General features: G+C 42.6%; 1 protein-coding gene across 4 annotated transcripts in view; it reads right to left on the reverse strand.

Annotated features, from left to right (window-relative positions):
• Window positions 1-12586, reverse strand: part of DOK7 (docking protein 7) — a 78591-nt gene extending 66005 nt beyond the window's left edge. The window contains exons 1-4 of one of the 4 annotated variants that reach the window (XM_056338991.1): window positions 12181-12586; window positions 11986-12031; window positions 9303-9548; window positions 5192-5392 (exon numbers count right to left, since the gene is read on the reverse strand). In XM_056338991.1, the coding sequence (XP_056194966.1) occupies window positions 5192-5392; window positions 9303-9548; window positions 11986-12031; window positions 12181-12234 (547 nt within the window). In that variant the 5' untranslated portion in view covers window positions 12235-12586. The other 3 variants (XM_056338974.1, XM_056338982.1, XM_056339000.1) reach the window with 3 other exon arrangements.
• Between the last annotated feature and the right edge of the window lie 255 nt (window positions 12587-12841).

Raw genomic sequence — 12841 nt, forward strand, 5'->3', positions numbered from 1 at the left:
TTAATTCTTTTTAATTACAACATTACAGAGACATTACAACACCAGTGTTCAAAGCAGTGCTGGACCTTCAGAAACAGCTGGCAGACATGCAGGTTTCAGATTCTTTGTGTATGCCTCACCACAACTGCTTCCTGGAAGCAGAACAGTTCCCCTTGAAAGATAAGGAATCATATCTGTTCCTTTTTATACCTGTACCAGAAATTAGTGTAAGCTTAAGAGGAGTGGGGGCATAATATAGGTAATTCAGGTACTTCAGGTTCTATCACCTACAGTTTCACATTTTTGTATCATTCATCCACATTTCATACTACATGTTCCTTATGCGTCTGGTGCCTTGGCCTATGGATTGTACCATTCAGGTTTTCTGCAATGTGGAGATAAGATACAGCAACGCTCAGTAAGCTCCATTCAGTTTAAATTCTTGGAGCACAGCAACTAAATCAAATCTAGAACAAGTTACATTACAGAAGAAATGCCACAATTTAAATAGTCTTCAATTTACGTTCTTTACTTATATACCCCATTATTTCTGGGCTTTCTTATACAACTAAGATCTAAGTCTGACAACTAAGCACTTAACTTAGAAGCAGTAACCAGATCTAGGGTCTGTCCCTGCAGTTGCGCTCACCGTCTAAAGGCTACAGACACATACTCCATTTTTCCTCTTCTGATCCCATTGACATTTGCATGCCTGGTTACACAATGAGGCAACTTTCAGGCCTTGTAGTGGACTGTTATTTCTTTGGGTGCCAACCACTCCTCAGGAGGAAACCAAAGATTTGAAGCCCTGCAGGCTGAAGGAGACCAGGAACCTGGGTTTCCCATGCCACAGAAGTATGGCAACCAGAAAAGACATGCAGAGCAACACTACCACCACTTCATCTTTTCTAGTGATGTTTTAGAGTGTTCTCTCCAGTTAGGCCACACATGTGAAAGAAGAATCTGGTTTAGGATTTTTTAACTGCTTTCCTAGGGACCCATTAGATCTTCACTCCCACTTCCTAAAATCAGTCTGCAGTAGCAGACTTTGGCCTGTTCAGGAGTTTAGGAAGAACCCCATGCGACACAGTCTTGGGGAGAAGCGTACCCAGGAAAGCTGGCTGATTTTCAAGGATCACCTCCTGCAAGTTCAAGCCAAGCAAAGGTGGCAGGAAAGCCTGCATGGGTGAACATGGGACTCCATACAAACCTCAAACATAAAAAGAAAGCATACATAGGGCAAGAAGCAGGGTTACCAAGATGTTGCGGGAGGAATACAGACACAGGAATACAAGCACACAGGAATGGGGTTAGGAAAGCCTAACTCTGCCTGGAATTGGAGAGGGGCGTGAAAGGCAACAAGGGCTTCTGCAAGTATATCAACAGCAAAAGGAAAACGAGGGAGAACTTCAGCCTATTGCTGAATGAGATGGTGGACCTTTTGACAAAGGACGTGAAAAAGACTGAGGTACTCAAGGTCTTCTTCACCTTGGTCTTTACTGACAAGATTCAATTCCCTCATCAGGAATCCCAGGCCCCTGATACTTGTAGAAAAGTCTAGAAAAACAACAACTTTCCCTTGGTGGAATAGGACCACGTTAAGGAACATTTAAACAAATAGAACATATTCAGGCCCATAGGGTCTTATGGAATGCATTCACAGGTGCTGAGGGAGTTGGTTAGTGTCATTACAAGAACACTCTCTATTATCCTTGAAGGGTCATGGAGACTGGGAAGTGGAAAAGTATGCCTGAAGTCTGGCAAAAAAAAACCAAAAAAAAACAACACACACACAAAAAAACCCACACACCAACAAAAAAGCAGATGTCACTTCTGTCTTCAAGGAGGAGGATTCAGGGAGCCACAAACTATGGAAGGTGCAAATAACCCTAGAAGCCATTTTCAAGGTGCTGACTGGAAGTAGTTATTATGGATTTACGGAAGGGAAATAATGCCTTATCAATCTGGTAGTCTGGTAAAACAACCAGTTTGGTGGATGAAGCAAGTAGATATTGTTTGCTTTGGTGCTGAAATTCTTTCTAAAGTCATGTCCTATAATATATAAATTGACAAACTGATCTACTACAAACTAGACAAATGAACAGTGAGGGGGACTGAAAACTGGCTGAACTGCCAGGCTGAAAGGGTTGTGATCAGCAGCACAAAGTGCAGCTGGAGGCCAATCACTACTAGTGTATGCAAGGATTTGGGGCTAATGCTGTTTAACATCTTCATCAATGACTTGCACGGTGGGACAGGGTGCAACCTCAGTAAGTTTGCAGAAGAAACAAAATCCGGAGGAGCACCTGATACACCAGAATAAGGGAAGAAGTTGCTCACAGAGGTTGTGAAGTGCTCTGTCTTGGGAGATATTTAAAACCTGATTGGATATGGTCCTGGGCAATCTGCTGTAGCTGGCCCTGCTTTGAGCAGGGGATTTGGACAAGGTAACCTCCAAAAGTCTCTCCCAACCTCAAGTATTCTGCGGTATTTCAGCATTTGGACATCCCAACTGGAAGTTTCTTTCCAATCTCCTTAAAAAATTAGCTTCTTACTATATTGTAGAAACTTAATTAGCATTCTATAACAATGCTGCATAACCAGATCAGCAATGTCTCAACACTTTAATAACACAAGTACTACGACAAATTCTCTATACTAAAGCACTACTAATGTTTCAAAATAAAATTACAGCATTCATTTGTAATACCAAACAACTAAGCAAAAATTGACAGAAAGTTATTTCAGATTAATATTTTTGTTCATTTACTTGCTAGCTTTCAAAATTTGAGCATCACTGTGAACTGGTGATACTCTATGTATTAAAGCATAAAATTTTCTTTCAAATGAATTAACAGTAAATGGAAGTTCCTAGTGTATTAGTAATGTTATAACATATGTTAGCATTTACTACAAAATTCAATTAAGAATAAAACAACTGAAAATGTTATTCCCTAAACACGGTAATGAAAGTGTAATGCACAAACTGAGGTGATAATTTTCACTACACGGGCTACTGAACATTTTTATATCACATAAAAATAGTTCATATTACTTATTGGTCTGATTTTATTTGGGGAAATATACATCCTTAACAACGTAACATGAGCAATACATGAAAATGCAGGGTGATATACTAATAATCTAATATTTTTCATTCCAGTCACAAATACAGATCATAACAGCACATAGTCGATAATATAGATCCATTTCATTACAAAAGCATATGAAGAGAACGGATAAGTTTCACTAAACACAATAATTTCGGACTGAGTATGTTAACTAGATCCTACTGAAACAGACCTTCATTCTTGGCACTTACATCTGAAGTGCCTTGATGCTGAATACTTGGAAGTTAGGTGACCTCAAAAGAGTGCCTTTGGAGATGCTATATTCAGGTTTCTCCCTGTATTTTTTTTTTAAATACAAGTTTTCCATAGTTCAATTATTTCAGATTTCATTAGTTCAGAAACTAATACTCTACACAAGCTTTCCAGAAAGTGTAGCAGCTTTTTAAAAGACAAAAACCCCACACTGTTGTTCAACTCTGGGAAATTTTCTCCCTGTATTGATTCTGAAGTGTTTCATTCAAATTTAAGTTTTCTATTTTCAGTTAACAATTCAAAAAACAGACCCAAATTATGTCAGCATAGCATAGCAGTGCACACATTCAGTGGAAGCCCAGCTTGCATTTGAAGTGGTACTTGCCTGCAGTGACAAAAATGAACAATTGCTTTATTCTGTATAGAAAAAGCCCTGTTCAAACCAACACTGCAGGTGTTAGCAGACCTACACGAACTTGCAGATTCAAGTTTAGCCTGCATCAAGTGCACTATCTACAAGACAGGGGTAAAAGATGACTGTGCTGACTCCCCCCTATACTCTATAACCTATTATCTAGCACTCAGTCTAAACCACACCACTAAGAAACAAGACACTCACATTGCAGTTCCTGTACCATTTTTTAACTGAAACAGAATATCCCTAAATGAAAATGGATTTGTTTCTTCTCAGGCTATACGTATAACTCATTCCTTCAGACAGTGGAAACCCTTCGTTAACCCCAACCTCTTCATTGGGCAGGGAAAGATTTGAACCAGAATCTTCTACACTGGAGACAAGCATCTTAAATTAGGAGTTGGGACATAATAGTTGAGTCCATACTTACCATCTCTGTGCTTTTCAACAGACAAAACAAAAATATCTCACTAGAGTAAAACAGTTAATTTCTTTCCCCTTCCTCACCAAATTTTTTCAAAAGCCCCAAGGAAGAATATCTTTGGATTTGGATCAACTCTGAAACCTTCTATTTTTTTCAGTTTGGTAATTCAAGAAGTCCATTATTGTCACATTTCAGTATGCAAATCAAACAACTTCACATCTGAACTGGTGATCTGCATGCCCACTTGCACTCACAGATAACCAATTCAGCATGGCTTCATACTCTGCTTTTGAAGTTAAAACCTTTCTAAATTATGTATATTATATTATACCACTCCATTAATTAACTTTCCTTTTCAGCTCTTGCATGGGTATTTTGCATTTTATCTGAAGTGAGAATGGGAGAAGTCCTAAACTGAACATTGGAACAAGAAACTTCTCCCTGTCTAAAGGTTTATCTAAGCTACCAGGCTACAGAAACTAGCTTCAGCTTGCTTGCTCTCATTTTGACCCCACAAATCCCATGGTCCTATAAATTAACAAAGCTACTAACAGGGAAGGGAACAGACAGAAATTTCTATCTTTTAGGAGTTAGAAGTCCTCTACGGGATTTAGACATTAGCATTTACACAAGAGCCTCGATGCCACCTGTAACGTCAAAGCTTCATATCATTTTCCCTCTGCAAACAATAAAATAACCATAATTTAATAATCTGAACATTGAACCATTTTGCCTTACCTCTTGCATGACACAAGCCATAAAATTTCATTACCTTATTTTTGCTCTGAGTCCAATAGCAACAGCTGGCTAAACATCTTCTGGAGAGCCACAGGACAATGTTTAGTCAGGACTCCACAGAGTCAAATTTTTACTGAACACCAAGGTTGAAGCCTGCAGAAATGTACTCAGTAGAGCAGACCCTCTGATATGAGGCTGCCTGTATGACAAAGCAGCACAGCTGGTTCTGCAAACTCCACTTTGAGGCTAGCATTTGCATTTCTACAAAACTTTTCAAACAACTTTTACAAGACAGGTTCCATTTGTACTTACAGAAGCCGCACCTGGTACCCCCTTCAAAGATGAATCCATTTGGGACAGCTCCATACCGACGCAGATCTGAGAGCTTCCACTGCCCCATGACACTAGGGGGAAGGTCTTTTACAAGGACGAGAATGTCATTGCAGAAATGCAGGGTAGCAGGCCCACTCTCTAGTTTAGTGCCAGGTGCTACAAAAACTTGAAATCTATGAACTACCAGATAAGGAAGAAAAAAAAATTACTACAGAAAATAGAGATAAGGTACCATGACTTATGTTCCGTAAGTCATTCTGTTCTGCTGTGGTATGTGGACCAGCCCCAGCCCACACCACGAGGCTCTAACATAAAGATTTCAGTAGTGCCTGCACAACCCCATGCAAGTAGCTATAAGCTCATTACTCTATTATGCCAGTTTAGGACTGGAAAACAAAACATATCTTGGCTTAATGCTACAAATTATTAAGTTGTAAGATTATATTAATTTATACTAAGTCTTCCAGGCTACTCCCTATCTCAAATTAGTCAGTTATCCAGCCCACGCTTCAGTTACCTTTTCCATCCTTGCATCACTACATTGATTTGTCTGTCTCCTCCTCTAAACAGCCTGTGCCTCTCCTTTCCTACATGCGTGCACACACACACACACACACAAACACACCAGTGCCCAAGGAGCCCAAAAGCCAAGGCTCAAAGTACCGGACAAGTTCTAACCAGAGCTGTTACTGACTCATCTGTAACCTTCAATAAACTGCTTTACTCTTTCCCTAGCAGTAAAATGGGGAAAACTACATTTTCCCACCTTTGTGAATCTTTTGGGAGTTAGCGATGGCAGATGCTCAGACTTTTTAAATGACTAGGAAATTAAGTGATTCATAGGTAATAAACATGCTTAGATGTTCACTTAATTCTTTGTATCTCACAGCATAAGCTTTAAAAAGGGTGGAAGGAAAAAAGGAAACACCTATCTCATTCAAATTTACAAAATCTACAGGTTTGCAAGGGTCCTTACCTGAAGTAGCAGCTGTTCTAAGCTGGTCTCCCATCTTCTCCTCCAAAGCTGCTGCATTTTGAATAATAAGCTATTGGGAGCACTTCAAGGGCTCAGATCTCACAGTGTCTCAAAGGGAGCAACTTAAGTGAGCAAGCACCTCGTTCTCAAACAACTGTTGACCTCCACTACTCCTCTAGTTTCTTTCATTTTGTGATTAGACACATACCAAAAAAAAAAAAAAAAAAAAAAAAAAAGAAAAAAAAAAAGAGTCTGCCTTGGCACAGGGAAGCATCAGGACTGTTACATTTCCAGTCAGAGGTTTTCAGTGGAACATTTATCCAGGAGCACATAGATTTAGCTTTTGGTTATCCATCAAAGATTATACAAGCAGCTACCTGCCTGTGAAATCTACAGGCTAGCTTCCTCATGGTCTCACTTCTTAGGAGCACACTTCCCAGTTTCTTGCATAAGCTTCTTCAAGCATCATGAATTTCATCTAGGTCTGAGTCTTGCTTCTCTTCTAAATACTTGCTATATTCTTAGTTACCATCTTAGCTGTAAGTCTAACTCCTCACCTATGACGTGTGTTTGTAAGTCCCTAGGCTCCAGCAGAATTAGCCACAAAGTCATTCGAGTGAAATGTGCAAGGAGACAGAGATAGATCTAACTAACTACAGCTCTACTTACAGCTTTGCCAGTAGTCCCTGCTAGGGAGCAAATCAATAGTCACACAATGTCCCCTTCTGGGCACGCAGCTGTTACACAACCTGCTTAAACATAAACTATGAAAAAAGATACCAAAACCAACTTGATGAAAAGCTTTCAATGAGAAATCTTTAATACCATTTGGACCGCTCTGCCCAATTAACTCTGCTCGGTACTTTCCTGGCAATTAAACCATGGGACCAGAAGCATCAGGGTTCTTTCTGCCTCATAAATGAGGAATGGAGCACACTCTTCACACAATCAGTTGCAAATTACAACAGCTGCCAAAAACAAAGCTGCAGTTCAAATTCTAGATCACTGTTAAAAAAACAGCACATCCAAATCTGAACAAAGCCAAAGTAGAGGAAAAACCAGATCTGGACATGAAACTTTTGCCATAAGCTGCTTTCCTGGTAAACTGGGATATTTATTTTTTTTTCCAAAATTCTCCCTAGCCATCTACTTTATTCTGAAAAAAAATAATAAGATACAGAGCTGAATATACCTATGAACGAAAGGTACTATTTAAGGTCCTCATTTCCTTTAGCTAATCTCTTCCTCTCACAGCTACTTACTGACCTGCAGTATGCTAACTTCCTCAGAATGAGTACTGGGCTCAAGCACTCTTCTCACACCTAACCTATACCTCAGCTCACTCAATTCCCCTGTTTTTATCTAATCTGGGTTCTTTTATTCCAGGAATCACATCCACCTCACCTGCTAAAAATGGAGAAAGCACTGGGAACTCCAGTGCAAATAAATGCCTCCATTCTCTGGTCCTCACTCAAGTACAGCATCAACTCTTTTTTTTTTTTTTTTTTTTTTTTTTTGCTTCCCAGACTCTGAGGTCATCTGTCCATAATCTATTTTTATCATCCAGTCACCTTACTTCCAAGGCACACAAAGAATCCCTTACTATGCTTTAAGAAAAAACAAAGTCACCATCCTGTCTTCATCTAAGTCTGCACTCTTTTCTATTTCTTTTCTGTCTACTCAAACTGGAGTTATTTTCATTTAGCTTTCAGTGCAAGTTTTGTTAGTAGAAAGAAGCCAAAATCCTGAAATAAATTTCTATACTCTGGTCTATCCTCCTTCCCCTAAGCTTTTTTGCAATTAACATTCTACAAATTATTGCCAGTTCAACTAATTACAATTTTTTTTTTCATTTCTTCACCTTCACACACATTCTTACCCACTCCATCTTTACTCCATAGCTGCACATATGATCATCCAATAGGCTCTATTCCTACTCCACTCAGAGCTTTCTTTTTTTTTTAAAAGAAAATCTTTTCATTGCTCATCATTTCCTCCTACGACAACCATAACCCTCACACCCAGACTGAAATTAAACAGTCTCTCCATCCCAGAGCACTGCCTCAGTGCCAGATTATGAAAACTGGACCCACCCTGTCAAATTCAAATTCTCCTCCAGGTTTTAGGACAAGTCTATGCTGTAAATAGATCCCAAACCTAGTCAAGAAATAAAACTGGAACACAATACAGCTAATCAAAGTGTACCAACTACTCCAGCTACTCATGCCTACATTGTTCAGAAACCCCCTCTAACCTTTCCCCTTATGTAAAGTTTCATATTTGGTAGCTCCAAGTGGTACATCCATACCTCTCTCTTCTGATACGTCTACAATTCATTACTATAAATTCCCAGGCCATCTACATATGTACTGCAAAGGAACAAGTCCACAAATGCAACAGATGGCAAAGCATATTGAACAAATGATTAGGATGGCTAGTGTGTGTCTCCCACACAGTTACCCTCCTTCCCTAGTTATGACTAAACAAACATAAGACAGATACTATGGATTACCAGTATTATCACTCTTTGTTCACCACTGTACCTTTTAGAGCTACTAACCAAGAAAATAAAAGGACGCATAAGACTGAAGTTAGCTGGAAAGACTGTGTCTGATGACACTCCTTATTGCAAGATATCTCTTCCTGAATAGGGACACTAGCAGCAATAAGCATTATCAATGCAACACCTAGTAGGCAGCTCAGAAAACTGGGACTGAACTACCCAAGTTCTACTCAGGACACTGCTTCTCTTAATTCAGGCTCCCTCTGAATCATGTTGTCAAAATCCCCAAGTAAATTGCAGGACCAGAAGTATAAGTCTGATCACATTGCTTCAAAGCTACATGCCTTCAGTGGCAAAACAAAAAACTGACTTAAGAGGTCTCATAGTTAGCCAGCAATACTGGGCAGTACTGTAATCAAAACCTATCATAAGGGACACCTGCTTTAAGATGTAAGGGGAAGACCAGTCTCTTCATTCTCAAACGAGTGACAGGCTTTTCCTTAAATGTACTGTGTTATTTGCATTTTAGCTATGCTTTTCTTTGCCTTTTTTCCCCCCAGAAGAAAAAAGAAAAATTAAAAAAAAAAAAAGTGTGAGAAGACAAAGGTTACCTTCCCCCAAACTGTAGCGGATTCGAACATCCCACGCATACATTGTTTCCTTGTTGTCAAATCCCAGCATCACAACTTGAGAGAGACAGATGATTGCAAGCGTGTGATTTAAGCCCTCATAGGAGAGCCCAGGATCCAAGCCACAGATGTCTTCTAAGGTCATGCTGCTCCTCTCCTTATGCCCTTTTGCTCGTTCAGATTTATCTTTGTACACCAGCATGAGCAAACAGTCTAAAAGAAGCAAAACTGTCAGAGATGATGAGGCAGAACATAGAACACAACACATTTCTCAGTACTCTGCTTCAATACAAAGGTGCAGGGTCAGTCTGATCAAGTCAATGTAAAAACTGTTTCCTTTTCCCACCCTTCACCCAGGTAGTTTGCAGTCCTTGTTTTCAAGGAGCAAACACTGAAGGCATGTTTCAAGGGTAGTCTGCAGGCTCAGAAATAAGGACGTAAGTAAACAGTTTTCCTTGTTCTACTTTTAAAAAATCTGGTAGTTTTTCAGATACTCTCCCAAGTCTGGAAGGGACTGACTCATTAATTCTGAGCATTAGAAGTTACACTATGATAGCTGTTCACATTACAAACACTAAAGACGGAGCAGCTATTGTCATCTATAGTGCCATTAGAACATACTGAACCACAAATGAAATTCTTACAGTAGTTCATAGATTACTCAACTACTAAATGGCGAGCAGACTGCACTGCCAAATTGTTAGCGTCAGCTCAGGTTTCCTAGTTAGATGTTACACAGTAGCCATTGCTAAATAATCATTATGTGCCACACCTTTTCTTTTCTTTTTTTTTTAATTTTGCTTGCATCACCATTTGTTTTTAAAACCTGCCTAGAGGTGCTTATTGCACAGTAACTATGCAATAGAAGAAAGTAATTCAAGTGCCAGGGTCCCAAGGGAAAACCAAATTTCACAAGCAAACCCAAAACTCAAGGAAAAGGGGAGAGCCCTCTCCCACCTTTTGCGTTTATAACAAGAGCACGCCTCTTCCTCCAGGTTCCCATCTTACTACACAGCACTCAGCATTAAATGAAATTAATGGTCAATATCAAAGCTGCAAGATCCACCGCTTAGGCTGACCTACATACCACAAAGGAGAAAGCCCCCTTATGCACCATTTTATGAATGTCGGGGTGTGGTGCTCAGAGCCCTGGCGAGGTGCCCTGTGGCTCTCAGCTGGGCAAAAAACTGGCAAAACTCCAAAGAGGTGAAAAATGACTGAAAGACTGAACCGTCTGCTAACTAAAGCAGAGCTTTGCGTGGACTCCCAATTGTTTTTGTGCACCTGTTAGCAAAAACAGCTGCAACTACAATATTTAAGCATTCTGCAATACAATTGTGCATCTGAAGAAAGAACAGACAGGGCAGACAGGCCAAGGAAAGTAAATCACTGGGCACTTTCACTGGTAAACCTGACTAATTTAGCAACATTAAAAGTGCTATTTTTGAGGAGTAAGCTACATTATCAGTCAGTAAGTTTTCAAAGCAAGCTCCCTCACCTTGCCCCTTCAAACCTGTCTTACGTTAGAAATCCAGGCCTGCATTCACAAGTCTGGACACTAGCTCTAGGATGAACAGACACCTGTTCACGCCCAGTTTAACAGATTCAGCCCAGGCACAGGCATTTAAGACGCCAACACCTAACTAACTCGGGTAACAAAGGGTTAGGTCTGAGGAGCTTCAATTAGTAAGAAACCTTCAATCTATCAGCAACAACGTAGAAAAAATGCCATAATCCATTCTGCAGCTATGCAGATTCACATTTTCTGAGAGTAGGCACCATTTTGCCCAGCAGAGAGATACTTTTAGGCCCAAATGTTTTCCCTGTTAGGAATAGATGGGGAAACCTGAAACCTACTTTTCCCTCTCCAGCAGTACAACCATCACTCTGAATTACATTTTCAATTTCCCTTTCAGATGCATGGAAATGATTTTTTTTTTAATTCAAAATGTCGTTTTATTTTTAAATTGAAGTGATATTTTATGTCAAAACACTGATCAAAAATAAGTACTGAGCTTGTAACACCAGCTTTTCTTACAGCCAACAATCACCGTGAAGAAATACTAATAATTTAAAATATATATATTAAAAAAAAAATGCATTTTAAATGGAAGCCAGAGCCAACTAGCTGTGCCTTGAAGAGTCACCTTTCCCCTTGGTTTTAGTCAGCGCCTGACACGAAGCTACTCAAAAACCGAGGGCGGGCGTTACGCGGGGGCACGGGCCCAAGGCTCCCGCCAGCCGCTGAGGGGGCGGTGGGTCCGCGCCCGCCCGCGGCCTCGCTGAGGGAAGAGCTGCCCCCGGCGTGAGCAGACGCCGCAGCTCCGCTCCGCGCTCTCCCCTCGCCTCCGCCCTCATTACGCTCGGGGGGCTCAGGCAGCAGCCGTCTCCTATATTAGGCCGCCTGGTTCGTTGCCACATAATTTACAGCCCGCTCCCCCGATTTAAAAAAGTAAAAAAAAAAAAAAAAAAAAAAAAGAAAATTGAAAGAGCAGCGACGGCTCAAGGGGCGTCCCGCCGAGGGCGATCTCCGGCGGCAGCTAGTCTCCAGGGGAGCCCTAGTAAAGTCCCTGCCCCGGGGCCCCAAACCCTGTCCCCCCACCGCGGGGTGGCCGGAGGGACGCCCCCGCAGCTGCCGCCCCCCATGGGACGGGCCCCCTCTTACCTGCCACCGGGGAGGGCTTGCGCAGCACCAGCCACCTACTCTTCCACTGCAACGAGAGGCAAAAGGAGAGGGTTAGCCAGGGCCGGAGGAGGGAAGAGCGGGCTCTCTTCCCTCCTGGGGAGGGGGGTGTCGGTCGGGGACCCCCGGCCCCTGCCCGCCGCGGGGCCGGGCCGAAGGGGCGCCAGGAGCGGGGACCTTTTTTCCATCTCTCAACTTGACGTGACCCTCCACCACCACGGAATCCGTCATCTTCAGTCATGATTCCGGACAGCTGCGCCCGGCTCGCTGCTCCCTCCCCGCGCTCTGGCCGAGGGGTCACTTTCAAAATAGCTTTATTAGGTCCCCGCGCAGGCACAGGCAGCGCCGCGGGCGAGCGGCCAGCGCCGCCCGGCCCTCCCCAGCGCCCCCTGCCCCACCGGGCGCGGCCCGGGGCGGCTGCCGGCTGAGGGGCCACGGGGGGCTTTGCACTCCTCCTTTATTCATGTATTTTACTGGGGCGTTTGGGGTATTTTTATTTATTTATTTTTGTATTAATTATTTTGTCTCCAGGGTTTCGGCAGCGGGAGACGCAAGTCGAGGCACAGCGCCCCACCGGGTCTGCCTCCGGCCGCGACCCCGGCGGGGTGCCGAGCGCCGCCCCCCGCCCCGATCCGGCTCCGGCCTTTGCAGCTGACCGCCGCGGCAGCGCTGCGCCCGGGGGCGGCGGGAAAGCCCGGGCCGGACTCGCTGTGCCCTCTCCGCGGAGCGGGGCCTGGCGGGCAGGAACACCCCCTCCCCCGCACCAGCGGCTTCCTTGCAACGCCCAAATTTCTCTTTCAAAAGGTGTAATTACTGCTCCCCTTGGCTCCCAGAAGAC

Source organism: Falco biarmicus, chromosome 1 (genome assembly GCF_023638135.1).
Source record: "Falco biarmicus isolate bFalBia1 chromosome 1, bFalBia1.pri, whole genome shotgun sequence".
NCBI classification, from domain to species: domain Eukaryota; kingdom Metazoa; phylum Chordata; class Aves; order Falconiformes; family Falconidae; genus Falco; species Falco biarmicus.